A 21,933-nucleotide genomic window follows, 5' to 3' on the forward strand; every position below is an offset into this window, starting at 1 on the left:
CATAAAGTGTCACTTACTGACAAAAAATGAATGAATGAAACATCTGAACGGTTCTAATTGACATACAGTACAGTTAACTGTGTAGCCCTGAACCACATGTGTGGCGAATTAAAACAGTGGCAATATTCTGAGAAGCGCATTCTGTTGTTAAACATGTTGCAACCCCCTGCTCTTTGTTTATGTCCGTAACAGTATTGTGCCATTTCCTGTGAGAGTCCAGAAGTCCCTTCTTGCCATTTCACCTTCAACCTAGGAGGTCCAGAGCAGCACCTAGTTTAATAGCAATCAGGAATCTGCAGCACAGTTTATATAAACAAACAATCTCCTCCCCAGTTGTGTGATTGGCTCACCATGCTGCCAGCCCGTGCTGTAGACAGTTGGTCTGGGTGCTCCTCTTCAGATCCCTCCCTCTCCTCCTGTCTACTGGGCTCTGCTGTGCCAGCGACGTCTCCTGCCAACAGAAAAAACACACTACTTTCAGACATGAGGTTTGTGTGTGTGTGGGCGGTTGTGGAGTTATGTGACTGTGTAAAATGGCAGGATTTCAGTGGTTCTCAAAACTTTTTCTGGCATGCCCCCCCCCCTTCTTAAGCCGAAAAACAGTTCACACCACAATTTTTTAATCAATCATTAACAATGATGAGTGAAGCAACCATTAAAAAGGATCCATGTTTCACTGAAATAAAGGTCAGCATGATAACATCAGTAAGCTCTTGTTTGTTTAAGTTCCCTTTTTAAATGATATTCATCCAACTTAGTTTCACTTTGCCCCACAGTTTAAGAACCACTAGTCTAAAGTCCAGCAAGAATGAATGAATGAATGCTGGCAGTAAAATCATACAACGTCTAATTGGTGAAGATTAATTTTATAGAAGTGACCACATCCACACAGTCCAGCAGCTCTCAGAGGAATGTGGGGGTTTACAGAGAGATGGTTCAACTGGCTGCCTGGGAGAAGAAGCACTCTCTACAAATCAGGTCAAGTCAATGTAAACACACTTCACACAGGCATTGCTGCAAACAGACATGCAGGGACAAGCGTGAAGTCTTTCGCCACGATGGAAACCTTGGGGCAGATCAGCTGACCTGACCCGATGGGAGAAATTCTCAGTTACAGGAAATGCAAACTCGACATTCCACATCAGATTATCAGCAGCCAAACAGATAACTGCAGGAAGAGCAGACAACAAGCGTGGGCAAACTCCACAACTTCTCCACACCCAGCACACCAACAGGTGCGGAGGTGGATATCCTGACCTTCTCACAACAAGAGCAGGAGGTTCTGAAATTCACTCTAATCCTGGATATGTGCACAGAGTCATGCGCTGCTATGGCGGCTGCACGTAAAAAAAAAGCAACAAGTTTAAACACTCAAAATAAAAGAAGTGAAGCAGCCTGAAACCAAACACCTGATTCACTAACTAACTGTATGAAAAGTAACACTCTGATATTCCACTGCCTTCTCTTCCTGTGCTTGTGCAAGCCCAGTCAGGAGGGAGTGGGGGACACTCAGTGTAAGTTTACTACAAAGACAGTAAGGCATACACACACAGGCAGCCAGACTAAACAGTGTTCACTTCCTTGTGTTTGGAACAGACTTTACTACAATACATTGATTATAAGGACTTCAAACTGGATCGAAATGCTCACTATGCAGCGCTGTCATGTCACTTCCACCCCCTTGTTTTTTTTTTTTCCAGACACACCCCCTTTTGCACACAGCTCCACAAACAGAAAAAAAAAAATACTACTCAACTCAGAAAATACTATTCTCAACATAATTTCCTCTTACCTGTACAAAGTGCTGAATCAAACGTTTTGCTGAAACTTCTCTCTACCTTTTAAGCTTGAATGAAAGCTCAATGCTTTGCAAAGTAGCAGTAGTCTCGTCTCCCAAACACGTACTGGTTGTAATCCAGTGCATGACATACCTACCTCCCTCCCTCCCTCCCTCCCGCCCTCCCTCCTTCTCTAGCTCTGTCTCTATTGCTTACTCTTTTTCCCTCCCACTCTGTAAGTGCCAGGCTTCTCAAAGTGAAAGAGGCCATACTACAGGGCATGGACTCTCTACATTTCACCCACCTACGACACACTCATGACTCATTTTATCAAAAAGGGATGGCTTTCATTGCTAATCAGTCATGGAGAAATCCCCTGCACCACCACCAAAGGAACAATATTATATTTAAAGCAATATGAGTCACCTACTTGTGTCAGAAGATTTAACTACACAAAAATTAAATGTAACCGAGGTGTAAAGTGGAGAAAAAAAAAAAAAAATTTTCAATAACCTTTCATTCACAGAGTTACACACAAATCTAGCAGAGAAACAGTCAAGTCAACAGTAAGGAGACTGAAACTTTAAAGCTGCATTAGCTGATGATTTGGCAATTAGGGAGTGGAAAAACTAAACAGCAACCTGACATATTATTGCCTTATAAAGTTGTGATAGCGTACGTGTTAGCTAACAAGTGCTTGTTTAATTTAATGGCCTGTTGTTGTGTTTCTGGTCTCCTGATGAACCCAAGTCCAATATTCACCATCCGTTTAGCTCAAATTTTCACTCAACCAACCCCTGAGCGAAATATCTAGACCTTTAAAATTCCTCCAGACATGTTTTAAACTGTGTAAAAATCCTCTGCTATTGATTAATATTTTCCTTAACATGGTTTTCACACATACAAAACGAATCAAAAGCTGGGGGTTGTAAGTACATCTACTCTTACTTCCTCATTGAAAAATCTGGCCTTGTGCCCCACCCACCACTGCTGCTGCTTGCTCCAGGTTGACAGGTGAAACAGAGAGTATCAATATGGTTAATGGAGGAAACATCGGAGAGACTCAGCCACATGTTTGAGCCTCAGTCAGACCCAGACTCAGGAGTTTTTGAGGAGTTTGTTGAAACCAAAATTGCAGACTAGAAGACGTATCAGAACGGTTAGCGAAGTTATTTGTCATTTGTTAGCTTGTAACTGACAGTGGCTGACACAGTGTTAGTGGCTGTACTGATGCAAACTTTCACTCTCTGTACTGACAAGGTTTCGGTGACTGCTGGAGCAGAGAGCATCAAGATGGTTAGAGCAGGAAACTTCAGCGAGACTCAGCCACATGTTTGTGCTTCAGTCAGACCCAGACTCAGATTCTCAGAGTCTGTTGAGACCAGAACCAGAGACTAGCAGACGGATCAGAGCGGTTAGCATCTTTTATTTGTTTATGCTGTTTTTTAGCTTGAAACTGGCAATTGCTGACAGTTTTAGCGGTTGTGCTAATGCTAATTCTCTCTCTCTCTGTATTGACAAGGTTTCAGGTGTATTTAGCCCCGCCCCCGGTCCACACAAGTTGACAGGATTGGTTCCTTACGTTTGTGACATATGAAACCCTGGCTGTCTGAATCTGTTTTTAATGAGACTGTCATTGGTTCACTGCAGTTCAAGGTGGAAACACTCAGTCATGGTGTTGACTAATTATTTTGTGTCATGTCAAAGTTAAAAACTTGATTTTCATTTTCATTGGGGTTGGTCTTTAATAGGAAGGTGTTCACTTTGTTTGCAGTTAGGTGCTGGGCAGGTCGAGTGCAGTGGGTTTGTCACAGCTGCCTGCTGCTGCTGCTGGAGGCAGGACTGATGAGAGATGTGACGCTGAATCACACGGTACATTTGTGCTCTGTGAAACCAAAACAATGAACCACAAGAGGCCAAAGTGCAGTGTAATTCTGCATGTTAATACCTGTAGCCCTCTAATTAATGAATTTTATTAATAACCATCCATGTTTTCAAAACATGCACAAACATTTATTTCTCAAAAGAATTGCTCTGGAACCATTTAACAAATTTTGTGACTAGCAGAGCCGTTTGTTTTTTTCCATCAAGGCGGATACAAAATTGGGTGGATTAATTTGTGCAATAGAGGACTTTGCCTTAAATATAATCCAACATTTCCTCCCCTTATTCACTCTTTCTGCATGTGAAAACACGAAACATAAAATGATTCACAGATTACAACATTTGGAATCATTCTGCTAGTTCAAAGATTCTGTGGCAATTTTATTTGGCATCAGAAGACAGATTGTAATTCAAAACACTGATGACATCTGTGCCTTGACATCTCTCCTGACATCTCCCCTGATGGAATGACACCAGTTTATAGGAAATGCTTGAAAATAAATAATACGCCGGAGACTGCAGCTTGGGTGTTGTCATATCTACATCGTGATATTTTTAAACACAATAAGTGTTGTCAGGAAACAATAACTGAGATTTCATGTACACGAGGAGAGAAATGTTACCATTAATCCCAGGTACCCACCCTGCTCAGTATTATGCATACTCACACAAGTCAAATCCTGTCTTCAGGTACACTATCATCGTCATTGTGTTCTATACATGACACTGGTTCATTAAACGGTAAATTACTTTCAATTTTACAGCCATGTTGACATGTTAAAAACTATTGAGTGATGATTCACCTTGCTGCTTTTTGCTCAGTGAAGGATTCACAAAGGATTTCAATCAATAACAGTCGTGGCTGGGTATCGCCTGAAACGTTTCTCTGCTGGTACAGATACAACACCCGAGTCTGGGTACTTGGTTTTGATCCCTTACTTTGAGGGTTATAAACATGTTTTTAAGTGTTGTCTAATTCAAGCCCTATAAATACTTTTCCTAAGTAGAAGATGGTACAAAATTGGCAAAATTAGATTAAAGGAGACCTATTATGCTAATTTCCAGCTCTATATCTTTATTCTGGGGCTCCACTAGAGAAGCTTTATATGATTCACAGTTCACACAAAAAAGTCCCTGTTTATCTGAAACTGCCTGTATACAGTCCCTCAGTTCAGCCTCTTTTTTTTTTGCATATCATGCAGCTTTACCAATTAGTGTTATGAAAGAAAAAAACTAAACTAAGTGACTAGTAGCTAAAACTAAGTAACAGAAGATAATTGCTTCTCAAATCCATCCATACATGTTCGAGTCTGAATCTGATCCGAAATATGAAATCCGATATCCCAAATATGAAATATGAGACAACTGCAGATGTTCATGTTGATTACAGCAGGTCGTCTCTATTAGGTAAATGTTACGCCCATTACCTTGTTAATGTCTGATAAGATTGATTTAGTCTTTCAGTCACAATCTGTATATAAAACATTTTCTGTATATGGCCCTGTTAACAGTTGTTCGTGTGGGAAATTCACTGAAATGCTGACTGAAGTGGAAAACGTCTACTGTCAGGAAATAGCAACGCTAATGTTGCTGGTAAAGTGTTATTCTGCTGTCACCAAAAGACTGTATAGTGAACCTGCACCCTTTGTCATTTGCATACAAAGGGAATTTGTATTTGCACAGACAGAAATGCTTATTCTTGACAAGGCGACAGGTTAAAACTAACCAAATTCTTCCCGCTCTCCACTCTAACTAGCTTCATTTGAGAGTGTGCCTAACTAGCTGGTAGACGGGCATTATGTGAATGTGTAACATAGTGACATAGACAAGTTACAGAAGAAAAGCCAGAAATACAAATGAAAAAAGCTATAGGCAAGAGAAAACCCCAAAAGGCATAATACTTTACTTTAAAAATCAGGAAGAGTCCAACACAAGAAGACAAAACGAGGAGTAAAAATCCAGGCAAGCACTCAATGCCAGATTTAGTTACTTCCAATACTTGATGCTATAGACACATTTAGGCCAGTATCAAAAAAGTATTGAGCGAGCGCTGTAGCCTATCCAGACCTAACCAGTTACCAGATTATATTGTTCAGCCAGTCCTGCAGGTTCACTGGCACCATCCGTGTGTTACTGTGAGCCCATTCTTTCTAATCAAGGGAAATGGTGCGAGTCTTAATACCATCTCATCAAGACACGCTTTTTGTCCATGAATATAGCTGTGCACTCCAGACTTCATCCTTCAAGACTGAATGTTGGTAGCAGCTGTTTAGAGAGGTCCGTGTCAGATTTAGGAGAAAACAGCACATGTCTGGTTGGTAAGAGGTGACCAGGTGAGTACGGGGTGTGAGATATCCAGTGAAGCAAATGGTGAAGGAAATAAAACTGAAGACAGAACAGTGACAATATTCAAATGACAAAAAGTATAATAGCAAATCAATCAACAACCATATCATCATGACACAAATATGAAAATACACAGTTCTTTGAGACATTTCTAGATCTGGAAGGATGAAGTCTAAAGCACACGACTAAGGTCTAAGCTCTTAATAATGTTCAGCAACTAATGTAACAAACAAACAGAGTGTTCTTCAGACTAAGATGCAGCAGTGGCAGCTTAGACATTTAAATTGACTGCATCATTCTCACAGCTCATCTCAACAACAGGCAGGTTCCAGGTGCTGCATGTATGTAGCCAATGCATAGTTTCCATTAGCATGTGCACTTGTTTGCCAGTTTATTAGGTAAAACTAATGCAGTCTAATACAGCAGCCCTACAGTAAATCCCACCTTCATGACAGTTATACGTTTCAACAGTTTTAGAGACATAATATAACAATAACCTTCCTAAAAGGTAGAATTTACTGAGGAGCTATCGTAATATTAAGACTGCATTAATTCGAAATAGGTCTACACAATAAACAGGCAAAGAGTATGTGAAAAATGATCATAAAAACATAATGGACAAGATGATTTCTTCTCCTCATTTAGTTTTAGCATAATTAGCATTTTGCTTCAGTCATGTCAACCCAGCTACTTTCCATTTCACAATGTCACCTTTAATTATAAAAATTAGAAGTTTTACTTTGATGATATTGCCGTAAAATCTAGTGGTGATAATAATATCTACAATATGTTTTTTTTCTTATGTCACAGCAAACTAGTATCTGTGTTGGTTAAGCAAAAAAAAGTCTAATGGCATCACTGTGGGCTTTTAATGATTTTAAAGAGCAAATGATTAAACAAGAAAATAATGACAGCGAAAGAAATTAGCAGGTCAGTTGCAAACATTTAAATAGTAAATAGAGTAAATTTGTTGCCTGGTTAATCTTCAGCTAGCTTTATGGACCTTAGTGTTCATAAGAACTGGAAAACCCTACATTGTGCGCACAGTGAAGGCATCAGAGTTATATAATAAGGAGAAATACTGAAAGCAACTGTCAATGAAGCCTTTACAGACATAACAACAGTGATGAAATGACTTCTGTAAAACCAGTTTGATTTCCTCGTTGGTATAAAATGAATTTCCTCTCCAGTGGGGGGTTCCAGGGTGTTTTCCTCTGAACAAAAAACAAGCTATCTAGAAATTTCCCGGTGAGACTGCTAGCTCCCTGTGAGCTGTAAATAACAGGTGATGTTTGACTCCTGACAACACAACAGGTGTAAACCGGTGACCACAGTGATAAAGTTTACAGACATGTTTGCTGAAAGTGAAAGTGGACGACAGCCTTACTGAAAACTGGTCCTGTGCTAGGAAGCGACTACATGACAAACCGAAAGTATGTGTGCGTGTGCGTGTGTGTGTGTGTGTGTGTGTCTGAGCACTGTTTGCAAACCTTAGCATCATGCTAGCTACCGGACAGCACCACTACTAGAGGCTAGTGTGTAAAATTCGCTCAGTTTCCAACAGAAAACGACAAAACGGCTCAAGGTTCACACGTCCAACACAACTCTGACAGTCCGAGAACATGTCACACACAATACATTATTTACAAGTTACCTAATTTTAAAAATTAAATCGAGTTACTCACTCAGAAACAATCAGCTGACACAACGGTGACTCAGTAGACTACACGACTTCCGCATTCTTGTGCGATGACTGCAACGCCAACCAATTGTCACTAAGGAAACTAAACATTCTAGACCAATGGCAATAAGAATTCGTACTGGCCAATGAGCGTCAACAACAATGCTGTGAGCGAATCGTACACACCCACAACAGAGCCAATCAAGTGCCACCAAACTCCTGAAGCGCACCAATAGAAAATCACAGCGCGGCACAAACTGGATACACACATACACAGTACGGTAAGTGTGCACAGGTGCCCGTAGTTATATCAGTCATAGGTCAGCTGGGTTTTAAAATACAAAATAAGTTTCAGTTTTCAAAACTGAAATGAGGAACTTCTAAACTGAATCTTATTGTCAGTGGTTTTCAGAAAAACCCCTAAAATAATCCGCAAGAAAACAAAACTAAAAAAGAGAAGCAACAGAGGGAAGTGGAGAACTTTTAAAAGGTCAATGCAAAAGGGCGATGTGTTTTAATAAATTATTTGATGCAGATAAAGGCAGCCTGTCCTCCCCTGCATACAGAGCACGATGTTTAACTGAAGCCAATGTTAACTGATCGACTGACGGAAAATTAATTCACAACAATTTTGATGATTGATTGATTGTCAAAAGTCACCCAACAAACAAAAATTTGTTTTTTGTGCCGTTTTATATCATTGCAAATAAAATATCTTTGGGTTTGCACTGTTGGTCAGACAAAGATATGTGATCACTGGGCTCAGGGAACTGGTGGGAGGCATTTTTGGCTGTTTTCTGACAGGTAATGTACAAAAAGATTCATCAGTTAATCAAAAAAAAATTAGTGGATCAGTCAATAATGGATATAATCCCTAGTCTGATCACTTCTTATTTTGAATTTACATTTTGACCATGTATCTATGCAAACCTCAAGAACACATATCTGCCTGATTCCTGTTCTCATGAAACTCCCTCACACAGACAGTGAATGCATGTATACATAAATCTGACATTCCTGTGTTTACAGAAGTTTACAGTTTACAGAACCGTATCTGTGGTCACACACTATTTATGTTCATAAGCCTGGACCTGACCTCACATGCTCTCCAATACCAGTCAACAGCCACATGAAGGCCCACCTCACCCCTGTGTTTGCTCCAATCCTGTGGCCTTTTCCCCTGCACAGCCAGGCAATACATAACTCTAATGTGAATGGTTTTATAACCTGATATCAAGTTATCAGGCTTTTTAATACGCCTGATATGGTGATGGTCTCATGCATGCGGCAGCTGATAAGGTGTTTGATCTTGTTTAATTCATAATTGCAGCCATTTTTAAAATTTTATTTATCTTTTTTCAATGTGTGAATCCTCACATAATTCACAGGAGTAATTTAATCAGTTCTTATGCAGGTAGAAAGTTCTGGCTCTCTTACAGTCTGACCTTACAGTACATGTTTGCTGGTTGTGGTGTTTATTTCGGACGGTATTGCTCCCTCTGGTGGTGAAAATCAGAAACCGGAGAGGGTCTGGTCTAGTGTTGGACAGGGTTATCTCTCATTTTGTACCCTCAACACTACGACTAATGAATTTAGGCTCAGTGCAGTGCTCTCAGTTCAGTTCTTCACATTGTGGATGCCTCATGTGTGTTTCATCTGTTATAATTCATAAAAAGCTTTTCCCCTGAGCTTAAGTAAATAAGTGACACACTTTATTCAGTTTCTCAGGCAAATGATCCCAAACAAGCTTGAATGTAGAGACTGTATTTCATTACTTTCCCTCCGCTGAGGTTAATGTGTCTACGTTCCTATGACAACGGAGGTTCTGAGGATTGATTAGACACCTGACCCCAGACACAGAGCACAACATGGCCCACTGCTGTTCAGCTTTTTAGCTCAAGTGCAGCAGGAAGTGAGGAGGTGGTCAGGTGGGTGTAGATCCCAAAGGACCAATCACAGCTGGTCGTCAGGTCAGTACTTATCTGCACGCCGTCAGGCCTGACACTGATTTTGATCTCACTCTTTCCTCGGGACTGAGGCCCATCCATAATCACACCATGGTAAGAGACTTCACCATCATCAGAGTCAGTTACGATGAGCAGCTGTGGGACGTAGATATTGTCACAGCTGAGTAATTGAGGAGATAATTAGATCTTCAGTGGATACAAACCCATTAAGTCACATTAGAAATGTCAGATCTATCAACGGCAGGTTAGTCTGAGCACTTGCTGATGAAGTTATGATGATTTATATCTTTTCTTTCTTTTTTAGACAAGCTACACAGATAAAGGGGAGAAGGTAAGATTAAAACTGCCTTTTAGACAGGAATCTGAAGTGTGATGATGTTTGATGTGTGCGCTTAAAATTACTATCAGTTCTACAGAAGAAGGACTGAATCACATGAGTGGCTGAAAGTCGCAGGAATAAATGAATCATTTTAAACTATGATGTTTTTGTTTCTCACCTGTGTGATTCTTTTACAATATATAATGCTTCTGTTGTACTTTTGTCTTCTAGCATGAAAAGGGAAAGTTTGTCAGGTTTCATCATATCACCTTCTGGGTCGGCAATGCTAAACAGGTCTGTATGCAAACACTTATATCACCTGTGTCTTTTTCATGATCTCAGTACCAGTCAAAGCACATCTACTTATCTACCACATTATTCATATCTGCATGAACCTTTTGGATTTAAGAAAATATTGTATTTGAAGAATTGTTCAAATTCTAACAGAAACTTCAACAGGTTTTGGTTTATTAACTAGATAATAATTGTACATTTATTCTCCATGTTCAGTTTAAATAACCAGGAGCTGTTTAATCTCCAGCCTCTTTTCTTTTTGCTACAGAACAATTTGACGTTCATTTCTGAATAACAGATACAGTCTGTACAAACAAACAATTAATTTAAGTAATTTAAGTAATTTTTCAAGAATATAAATCATAACTTTTTCTTTGTATTTCATATGTGAAAGTAAAGTTAGTCTCATTGGGTTTTGGAGTCTTGCTTGTTCAAAAAAGAAAAAGCTCTGGTAAAATATAAAGGGCAATTTGTGTATTTATTTATATTCGGATAGTTATACACAAAATGATCAATTCAGAAACTGATCATCAGACTAATCGATAATGGAAATAAGCCAGACTGATACATTTAAACATAATATGGATAATATGGAAATTTACAGTTTAGGAAATCTGAGAAATCTGACTTACTTTCATCTTAAAAAGCTGATCATATCTTCTTGGTTTATTAAGTTTTATTATTATTACAGCACACTGAACTGAACAATCCACAGTCACTACCTTATACAGTCTTTGTTAAAGTTCATGAGAAATTCTCTCCACATCAAAGACTGAAGTCTGATCTCTTTGCAGGCGGCCTCGTTCTACTGTGATAAGATGGGCTTCGAGCCTTTGGCCTATAAGGGTCTGGAGACCGGCAGCAGAGAGGTGGTGTCTCATGTCATCAGACAGGATAAGGTATGCAGTGTAACACCATGTGCTGATGTAATTAATAAGCACTGATTTTACAGTTTATCCATGATCTGTGGTTCTCTACACCCCCCCCCACCCCCACCCCCTACCCCCCCTCCTCACAGATCATATTTGCGTTTGAATCTCCACTAAATCCTGGAAATGAAGGCAAGTTTCCTGATTGCAAAACAGAGACTGTATGAGCAGAACACACGTCACACACATGTCTGCATTCCTGCATGTTTTTCTCTTCCCTCAGTGATGGGGGAGCACTTGATCAAACATGGAGACGGAGTCAAAGACATCGCTTTCCAAGTGGAGGACTGTGACTTCTTAATCAAGGTAACTCTGATACAGAAGACCTGTGTTTGTGTTTGACGTTGATGTGCTGATGGATTTAGTTGCACTTTGCACTGAACTGGCCACGCCCTGCAGGAAGTAGAGTTTGACTGAAATTTAATTGCNAAATAATCTAGGTTCAATGAATGCCATGGAGCATACAACTGAAGCCTTAAAGTTAGGAATCTCCAGGTGAGTTTTAATGGTTTAATCTGATTTATGTCAGAACACAGACCATCTTGCTGCCCCAAATACTCACTAGAGCACCAAATGTAGATTAATACGCCAGTGAAAATAGTCCCCAATAAATAGACTACTTCCTCCTATTTAAAAGGTTTGCTAAAATTAAAGTTGGCAGTTGTTTTAAGGAATTAAAGAGCAGTTTTTTTTTAAAACGGAATTTATATATATACAGTATATATATATATATATATCTATATATATATAGATATATAGATATCTATATATATATAAGTAGGAATACCATTGTAGAAATACTCTGTTAAAAGTAAAACGCTGAATAAAAAGGATTAGCCTCAAATGAAACCTAAAAGTAAAAGTACTCATTGTGCAGAATGGCATGTTCAGAATAATGTATATTATTGGATTATAATTATTGATGCATTACTTAATTCTTATTACTGTATATGTATTTTATATGTAACAAGAAATAAGAGAAGCTATAGATTTGAGTCCCGCTGAATTCAGATTCACTGACTGAACTTTGATGAAAACTGAAACTGCAGTTCTGTTTCTTCTAAACTGTTTCACTTCAGTTTGTAGAGATAAACCCAGTCTGATTCGTACTGTCACTTGCTCACTACACTGCTGGGTAAGATGACTGTGGTGCACTCAGTGTGTGTTGAAATAGGGGGTAAACATGCTGGTGTTATGACAGCCTCTACTACAGCGCAACCTTGATGTCTGCTGGCTCGTTTGAACTCTTACGCTCAGTCAAGGTCGTTCTGGTGGTTTGGGTAAACTCTGTCTGTTGACCCTCGGGTGGCTGCAGATACACAGTCACCACTGATTTAATGCAGAGATCAAAAGCAGCATCATCTAAGATATGTAAAGTAGTAGATCAGAGCCTGCACGGTGTGGGGAGATGTTCTTTCTTCAACCACTGGAGGGCTTCCAGGAGCCGTCTTCAGTCAGAAAACACAGTGTTGTATATTGCTGCTGTATTTCCACACTGATCCCAACACCGCCCCACTGACAGACAGCGAAAGAGCGAGGAGCTGCGGTGGTGAAGGAGCCCTGGGTGGAGCAGGACAGCCACGGGAGGGTCAAGTATGCTGTGGTTCAGACGGTACGTGAGGAGTGACGCACATTTGAAAGCCTCATGTAAATTTCACACGTGAAACTGGAGATGAATAACTGTTGTGTCAATGTTTGGTCCTCAGTATGGAGATACGACACACACACTCATCGAATACCTCGGACCCTACAAAGGCCTTTTCCTGCCCACCTACAAAGAGCCTCTGTTTAGGGATCCTCTGTTAGTCAAACTGTGAGTCTCTTACATAACAGCATTTTATTGTGCTATGAAATGGAACCAAAAAACTACATTTAATTTTTTTTTGTGTCAATTTACAGCGATTATATATTATTTAAAAAAAACTGTTTTGCATTTCACAACATACCTCATCTTCCATGCATCTTCTTTTAGTCAAACTGAATCTATACTGAAGCTCCACACAGATCTACTCATATCCTTTACATGAATAAAAGCATTAATACTACAGTGTACAATGCTCCATCACAAGTCCTGCATTCAAAATTTTACTTCATTAAAAGTGCAGAAGTATTAGTAGTAAAATGTACTTAAAGTGTCAAAAGTAAAAGTACTCGTTACAAACTCATACAGAGGATATACTATTTCATATACTATTGTATATTATTTCATTTTTTTATATCACAGTTCAGTTATTTTGACCTCTCTTTCTAAATTGTAGTGAAGTACAGTAGATGACCAGGTTGTTTAATAAATCTTAAAAAGTATTTTATAGTTTACAGTGAAGTTTGACAGCGTCAGTGATAAGTGACATTTTATTCCAGTTTCTCCAGTGTTGTCTTTGGTATTTTTACAGTTTACAGTAGAAACAAAACCAGCTGCTGAAAAACGTGTTTCTTTGCCGGTCACCCTCCTTTTAAAAAAATGCACAACCTTCCCAAATTTGAACCCAAAATACCAAATAAATACATTTTGTGGCAGATAAAAATGTACAAAAACTGAGGGCGGATGGATGCATTACCTATATTCACCAGGTATTGTCAATTATTTTTGCTGAACTTTAATGGAAAAGTACCCATCCTGTGTGTTTTTCTCTTCTTTTCTTTAGTCCACCAGCAGGTTTGAACTTCATCGATCACATTGTGGGAAACCAGCCAGATGATCAAATGGTGCCAGTTTCAGACTGGTAAGACTCCTGTTAGGTCGCACGTACACACACACACACACACACACACACACACACACACACACACACACAACTGGCAACACACACACACAACTGGCACAGCAGACACACAAAGGGGCAAAAGGACAAGTAAACACTCTGCACATGGTCAGGGTGAAATGTTCGGCCCCAGCACGACATCGCTGGTCTGTAAAAACCGCAAGAGCAAAGAAGTCACCGAGAGGAAAAGAGGCATGTTCAATTCCAAATAAGGTTTGTCTCGTTCCTTTAGCTTATCATCAGATTTTCTGTTTGTGTTCTGCAAATTCCAGGTATCAGAATTGTTTGATGTTCCACCGGTTCTGGTCGATAGATGACAAGCAGATCCACACGCAGTACAGCGCACTGAGGTCCATAGTGGTGACGAACTACGAAGAGACCATCAAGATGCCCATCAATGAACCTGCCATCGGGAAGAAGAAGTCACAGATCCAGGTGTGACTTTTTCACACAACACTCAGAGTAATTGTCTTTGGTAACTCTGATACAGAAGACCTGTGTTTGTGTTTGACGTTGATGTGCTGATGGATTTAGTTGCACTTTGCACTGAACTGGCCACGCCCTGCAGGAAGTAGAGTTTGACTGAAATTTAATTGCAAGAGGCAGAAATGATTTTCATATTATTTGACAGTCATGGACAGTGTGTTTTTTGGAAAATTATATTTTTACCATCTCACACAGTTGTTCATTTATATATAAATATATATATATATATATAGATATAGATATATAGATATCTATATATATATAAGTAGGAATACCATTGTAGAAATACTCTGTTAAAAGTAAAACGCTGAATAAAAAGGATTAGCCTCAAATGAAACCTAAAAGTAAAAGTACTCATTGTGCAGAATGGCATGTTCAGAATAATGTATATTATTGGATTATAATTATTGATGCATTACTTAATTCTTATTACTGTATATGTATTTTATATGTAACAAGAAATAAGAGAAGCTATAGATTTGAGTCCCGCTGAATTCAGATTCACTGACTGAACTTTGATGAAAACTGAAACTGCAGTTCTGTTTCTTCTAAACTGTTTCACTTCAGTTTGTAGAGATAAACCCAGTCTGATTCGTACTGTCACTTGCTCACTACACTGCTGGGTAAGATGACTGTGGTGCACTCAGTGTGTGTTGAAATAGGGGGTAAACATGCTGGTGTTATGACAGCCTCTACTACAGCGCAACCTTGATGTCTGCTGGCTCGTTTGAACTCTTACGCTCAGTCAAGGTCGTTCTGGTGGTTTGGGTAAACTCTGTCTGTTGACCCTCGGGTGGCTGCAGATACACAGTCACCACTGATTTAATGCAGAGATCAAAAGCAGCATCATCTAAGATATGTAAAGTAGTAGATCAGAGCCTGCACGGTGTGGGGAGATGTTCTTTCTTCAACCACTGGAGGGCTTCCAGGAGCCGTCTTCAGTCAGAAAACACAGTGTTGTATATTGCTGCTGTATTTCCACACTGATCCCAACACCGCCCCACTGACAGACAGCTAAAGAGCGAGGAGCTGCGGTGGTGAAGGAGCCCTGGGTGGAGCAGGACAGCCACGGGAGGGTCAAGTATGCTGTGGTTCAGACGGTACGTGAGGAGTGACGCACATTTGAAAGCCTCATGTAAATTTCACACGTGAAAGTGGAGATGAATAACTGTTGTGTCAATGTTTGGTCCTCAGTATGGAGATACGACACACACACTCATCGAATACCTCGGACCCTACAAAGGCCTTTTCCTGCCCACCTACAAAGAGCCTCTGTTTAGGGATCCTCTGTTAGTCAAACTGTGAGTCTCTTACATAACAGCATTTTATTGTGCTATGAAATGGAACCAAAAAACTACATTTAATTTTTTTTTGTGTCAATTTACAGCGATTATATATTATTTAAAAAAAACTGTTTTGCATTTCACAACATACCTCATCTTCCATGCATCTTCTTTTAGTCAAACTGAATCTATACTGAAGCTCCACACAGATCTACTCATATCCTTTACATGAATAAAAGCATTAATACTACAGTGTACAATGCTCCATCACAAGTCCTGCATTCAAAATTTTACTTCATTAAAAGTGCAGAAGTATTAGTAGTAAAATGTACTTAAAGTGTCAAAAGTAAAAGTACTCGTTACACACTCATACAGAGGATATACTATTTCATATACTATTGTATATTATTTCATTTTTTTATATCACAGTTCAGTTATTTTGACCTCTCTTTCTAAATTGTAGTGAAGTACAGTAGATGACCAGGTTGTTTAATAAATCTTAAAAAGTATTTTATAGTTTACAGTGAAGTTTGACAGCGTCAGTGATAAGTGACATTTTATTCCAGTTTCTCCAGTGTTGTCTTTGGTATTTTTACAGTTTACAGTAGAAACAAAACCAGCTGCTGAAAAACGTGTTTCTTTGCCGGTCACCCTCCTTTTAAAAAAATGCACAACCTTCCCAAATTTGAACCCAAAATACCAAATAAATACATTTTGTGGCAGATAAAAATGTACAAAAACTGAGGGCGGATGGATGCATTACCTATATTCACCAGGTATTGTCAATTATTTTTGCTGAACTTTAATGGAAAAGTACCCATCCTGTGTGTTTTTCTCTTCTTTTCTTTAGTCCACCAGCAGGTTTGAACTTCATCGATCACATTGTGGGAAACCAGCCAGATGATCAAATGGTGCCAGTTTCAGACTGGTAAGACTCCTCTTAGTGCGCACGCACACACACACACACACACACACACACACACACACACACACACACACACACACACACACACAACTGGCACAGCAGACACACAAAGGGGCAAAAGGACAAGTAAACACTCTGCACATGGTCAGGGTGAAATGTTCGGCCCCAGCACGACATCGCTGGTCTGTAAAAACCGCAAGAGCAAAGAAGTCACCGAGAGGAAAAGAGGCATGTTCAATTCCAAATAAGGTTTGTCTCGTTCCTTTAGCTTATCATCAGATTTTCTGTTTGTGTTCTGCAAATTCCAGGTATCAGAATTGTTTGATGTTCCACCGGTTCTGGTCGATAGATGACAAGCAGATCCACACGCAGTACAGTGCACTGAGGTCCATAGTGGTGACGAACTACGAAGAGACCATCAAGATGCCCATCAATGAACCTGCCATCGGGAAGAAGAAGTCACAGATCCAGGTGTGACTTTTTCACACAACACTCAGAGTAATTGTCTTTGGCACTTGGGTTTATCCCAGCGATTTGTCCTGGAAATTGTCCCTCAGGGGCCCACGTGTGGCTCCCCAGAGTGCTAAATGAACAATTTAGTAATGATACCTTACTCCACATGCGTGCACTTGTGGCCACATTTAGCTAATTGGGGGTTGTGACACCTTCTGGTTCAGTGCATTTCATGTCGCGCGTCTCCCTCTGTGCAGGAATATGTGGACTATAACGGGGGACCAGGTGTTCAGCACATCGCCCTCAACACGTCAAACATCATCCAAACCGTGAGTCTCCCATGTTGAATTATCATCAAAATTCCACGATAATCCACAGACTTTGCACAGCCTCACAAACTCTACAAGTAAAGACAAGTTTTAGATCCTGCTTCTTTTTTCCTTTCTTTTTTTTTTTTCCTCTTTTTGTCTTAAAACAGATCGTGAACCTGCGAGCCCGAGGGATGGAGTTCCTCGCAGCGCCTGACACGTACTATGAAACCCTGCGGGAGAAACTCAAAACCGCCAAGATCAAGGTGAAGGAGGACCTCAACCGTTTACAGGTGAGGAGACGTATTATTTCAGCAAGTGTGAAATTATTTACGGCCTTTTCGCTCGTGCACTGAAATGTTAACTCTGTGTGTTTCTCTTTTTAAGGAACTGAAAATCTTAGTTGACTTCGATGACAAGGGCTACCTCCTCCAAATCTTCACCAAGCCCGTTCAGGACAGGCCGACCCTCTTCCTGGAGGTCATCCAGCGGTACAACCACTTTGTAAGTGACCAGTTAAGCAGATCTGCTGGTGTAACTGGTGAGCTGAGGGAAATCTTTTCTAGCGTTTACGTCTTTGCTGTGTTCAAGCCGTCACTGATGGGATTTACAGGCCTGTGGTCTTGTTTAAGAAGCCGGGACAGAACACCTGTTTACAGCTCCCACCCAGTGCGAACAGTCTAACAGTCGCCCACTTGTAAAAGCTCGGTAAATCTATCACAGGTACAGATTAAAAGGCTCACTGCTTCACAGCGAGGGGGATCTTTGGATTGGGTTGCACCCTGTGGCACTTAATTTATAACACCCAGCACCCACTCTGCTTGTCAGAACAGGCACATCGTGTCACTCTGCAGCATTTCAGCGAGTCTACAGATGTGGATACAATGCATGAAAGTGAGAAACTGAATCTCTCAGAGCAACCACCAACTCTTGATCTTTTCATTATCTATGAAAATATTTACATGATTAATTTGTGAGCTGCTGGCGAGCGCAGCCTCCCCCCCCCGTCAGAGCGCTGAGAATATTTATCTGCCGTTTGTGAGTCAACATCAAAGTGTTGAATGCACTTGAACGGTGTCTGAGAGAAGATCCCCAGAGCAATAGCAAATGACACAGAAGAAGGTAGATCTCTGGGTAATTAGCCATCTGTGTGTGTCTGTTCTCCGTCCAGGGCTTTGGGGCAGGAAACTTCAAGTCTCTCTTTGAGGCCATTGAGAAGGACCAAGACGCCAGGGGCAACCTCACCGTGCTGACACCTGAAGGCCAGGCCAAAACCTTCAACTGATCCACACGCTGCTGCTGCCAAACCACACTTAGACTGTTATATATGGCTCTACATTTCAGAGGCAATCAACAGCACCCACCACAACTACAGTATATCAAACACATATACAGGGTGTTGAATATCTTCATGTGACGAGGTGCAAGTGCTATCAGATATGCTTTAAGCTGTCAGTGGACTGCGTGCTGTATGGCTAAATAAAGAAAGTCATGTTCATGTGGGTTGGTGTGTCTGTTTGGGGAACAAGGTGATATGAAAGGAATAGTCCGACGTTTGGGAAATACGCTTATTTGATCAATCGCTGAGAGCTACCTGTGGAAATTGATACCACTCTCATGCCTCTGTCAGAAAATAAACAAAGCAAAAAGCAAAGTGAAGCAGAGAAAAAAAACCCATTACACTTCACTTATACTTATTGCCTTAGAGCAGCTGGTAGGTGGGTTCTGGACAGAGCCAGGTTAGTTGATTCCCCCTGTTTCCAGTCTTTTTGCTAAGCTAAGCTAACTGGCTGCGGGCGGTAGGTTGGAGATCAAATTATAACAAAATTCATATTTTCATTTGGACAGAAAAATGTTCCTGTTGCTTTATGTTTATGTAAGTGCAGAAATTACAACAGCACTGTCACTGAGGTCAGGGCGTGCTTAGGGCACCACGGCCACCAGGGGGCCCCTAAGAGGAAATGCCCTATATATATGTCCTATATACAATAGATGTATATATAAATGCCCCCCTACACACACACACATATATATATATATATATATATATATACATATAATATATATATACCTTAATATACTATGACTTTTTATGGATTACTATACTAGTTTATAACGTATATGAAATGCAACTTAAAACAACATGCTCATAAAGATTCTAATAATTTTTTATTAAATTTAATGTATCTTTTATATCTACTTAAATAATGAACATTTACTGGCAGGCTTTGGGATAGATATATATTCATGTAACATATGTCTAAAATATAAACCTATAATGTAAACAGACATACTTAAATACATATTTCTATTAGCTAGACATATACAATATGTCAATATATGGATTTTGTTTCAATTTTCAATTTTGAATCAAACATATGAGTCTTATCTCTGTTTGTCATCTGTCTACCATAGAGCTTTATTAGTGGTTATGCTCTTGGTGAAATACAAGCACTTTTTTCCATTTTGTATTATCTTAAAATCCTTATTCCAATTATCATACAACTTTTATAGTTAATAATGTTTGTTCCTCTAGCAGCATATTTTAAACTCTGTACTCTTTAAATACAATTTCCTCAAAGGGTCCCGGCACCAAATCATATTGTAAATCAAAGTTTTGACACTTTAATGGTTTGATTTTAAACGAAGTGGGGGAACTGCTCCTTACTACACTGACACACAGCTCTTTAGACTGTGGGAGTTTCACTGGATTCTCCTGCAGAAAAACTCAACTCGACATCAGAGGTTTTATTTCAAAATAATTTATTTGCATATACTTGGAATGAAGACAGGTTGATACATCTGTGATGGCACTGGTCAGTTTCCATATAGGAACATTCAGTCTATACAGAAACCACTCTTTCAAACCTGGACAAAATGGATAAATATATTAGTAAATAAATATATTAGTGACATGTCACTATATTGAAATGTTCTATTATATATAAAATACAACACTATTTCATTTCTGTTTTTGTTGTTCTCTTTTTGTACACAAAGTATCCAAAATATACTGATATATCCCTTAAAGTTCTGGAGGGATTTTTACTCTATTAGAAAAGGCAGTTTCAGCTCATTATTCTTGCAAAACATAACAAAACAAACATAAACAACACAAAGAGAAAGATCTTGAACAGGATGAAATCACATCAGATATTCTGTGGCATCACCAAATGCTATTTTTTTTTTAATGTGCTGATAGTTTTGGGATTGTTTTTTGAATTAATACTATTAGATTTGTGTTGTTTTTCTTTTTCTTTTTTTTTTAAATATAAAATCTACTGAAGCCAAAGTGCTGCTTGTAATTCAGTCATTTCCATCTCAGAGACTGTTTGGGCAGGAAAAATAGCAGACAAGGAAACTCTGATACTTTAGCTAGAGGACGCTGTGTGAGGTATTACTCTGAGGAACTGCAGGTGAAAAATTCTGCATGATTGTCCAAAATATTGAGTCCAAAATGATTTCCACTTTGATTCTAGCACGTTCCCTCTTGTCAGTGAAGGAAGTTTTAATTCTGAGATTTAAGGACAGGGATAAAGCAGGAAAACAAAAGGCACAACACACGTTAGAAGTTCACTGTGTTCAAGATTTTGTGTCTTTGGTTAGACAGGTAAGAGCTTAGTGTGTCAGGAGCTTCCTGATTTAGGACAGTTTGAAAGAATAAGGCACGTGTAAGGCTTTTAGTAAGTGCTACTGGTTACACTGCAATACCCATGAGCTCTTTGTCTGCTGCTTGTGCTAAGCTAAACTGTGTCTGCAGTCTGACTGCAAAGAAAAATCCTTTCACATTTTCACTGAGCCTTTAAGGGAAAGTCCACGCTAAAACAGAATTCCTCCTCCTCTGATCTGGGATTATTTAAGTCTAGTACATGTGAGCATGAAGATGTCTGCGGTTAAGCCAAATACAAGATCTTTGATGGCGCGGTGAGGTCGACCTTTATCTACACAGTTTAATGGACAGAGGAATTTTGTCGGAGCACAGAGGGAGTACTGGGCAACAAAGAGTTAAACATGGATTCTGTCATTTCAAGCTTTGAGAGATGGTTAAAAATTTAAAAACTACCAGAATGTAAAAAAAAAAAAAAAAAATCAATCTCAATACTGTATTTGATTTCTGATTCAAGGTGGATTTTCCTTCAAGTGCCGTAAGCTCAAAAGCAGGGACTGGCGATGCACATTTACCACGACAATGGATGTTTTGTTTTTTTTTGTGGGTATCATTACTGTAACTAAGATAAATTCTTCCCATCTTTCCAGTGTTTGATTGTTCCTGAGACTTTTCTCAGACTCTACCCATTGTAGTGTGAAATCATGGGAAAAGCACACCAAGCTTTCTTTAAACTGGTGCTAATGCAAACAGACTCAGCTGATGCTGGGGACTGTGAAGTCTACCTAGCATGGCTTTACTCCAGTTATATTATTATCATTATTATATAGTCATTTTTCTAGAGCTTTAGTTGCTGGGAGACAGCGGGGAGGGAGGGGGGGGGTGAGATGGGCATTAAAGGAGCAGAGGAT

The 21,933-nt window shown here is 39.6% G+C and overlaps 2 protein-coding genes across 3 annotated transcripts in view; one reads left to right on the top strand and one right to left on the bottom strand.

Moving 5' to 3' along the window:
* The window catches only part of mtmr4 (myotubularin related protein 4), a 46,993-nt gene extending 39,248 nt beyond the window's left edge, over nt 1–7,745 (bottom strand). The window contains exons 1-2 of one of the 2 annotated variants that reach the window (XM_022745789.1): nt 7,694–7,745; nt 351–451 (exon numbers count right to left, since the gene is read on the bottom strand). In XM_022745789.1, coding sequence (XP_022601510.1) covers nt 351–353 — 3 coding nt within the window. In that variant the 5' untranslated portion in view covers nt 354–451; nt 7,694–7,745. Of the gene's footprint in view, nt 1–350; nt 452–1,792; nt 1,863–7,693 lie in introns of those variants that run through there. The other variant, XM_022745791.1, reaches the window with a different exon arrangement.
* Nucleotides 7,746–9,677: 1,932 nt separating this feature from the next.
* Nucleotides 9,678–18,913, top strand: LOC111222248 (4-hydroxyphenylpyruvate dioxygenase). Its single transcript, XM_022745904.1, has 14 exons — nt 9,678–9,749; nt 9,961–9,987; nt 10,207–10,269; nt 11,064–11,168; nt 11,288–11,330; nt 11,422–11,504; nt 12,721–12,810; nt 12,905–13,011; nt 13,844–13,921; nt 14,233–14,395; nt 17,365–17,436; nt 17,586–17,708; nt 17,803–17,919; nt 18,587–18,913. Exons 1-14 carry the CDS (start codon nt 9,747–9,749, stop codon nt 18,698–18,700), a joined length of 1,188 nt encoding a protein of 395 aa, XP_022601625.1. The 5' UTR covers nt 9,678–9,746; the 3' UTR covers nt 18,701–18,913.
* Nucleotides 18,914–21,933: the final 3,020 nt, after the last annotated feature.

The sequence above is a fragment of the Seriola dumerili genome, unplaced genomic scaffold (assembly GCF_002260705.1).
Source record: "Seriola dumerili isolate Sdu_G_001 unplaced genomic scaffold, Sdu_1.0 BDQW01000091.1, whole genome shotgun sequence".
NCBI classification, from domain to species: domain Eukaryota; kingdom Metazoa; phylum Chordata; class Actinopteri; order Carangiformes; family Carangidae; genus Seriola; species Seriola dumerili.

What these genes read in the sequence shown, in the direction of transcription:
- LOC111222248 (XM_022745904.1), top strand. An exon ending in ACTAAATCCTGGAAATGAAG is followed by an intron (nt 11,331 to 11,421) that starts GCAAGTTTCCTG and finishes CTCTTCCCTCAG; the next exon opens with TGATGGGGGAGCACTTGATC. An exon ending in AGGACCTCAACCGTTTACAG is followed by an intron (nt 17,709 to 17,802) that starts GTGAGGAGACGT and finishes TCTCTTTTTAAG; the next exon opens with GAACTGAAAATCTTAGTTGA.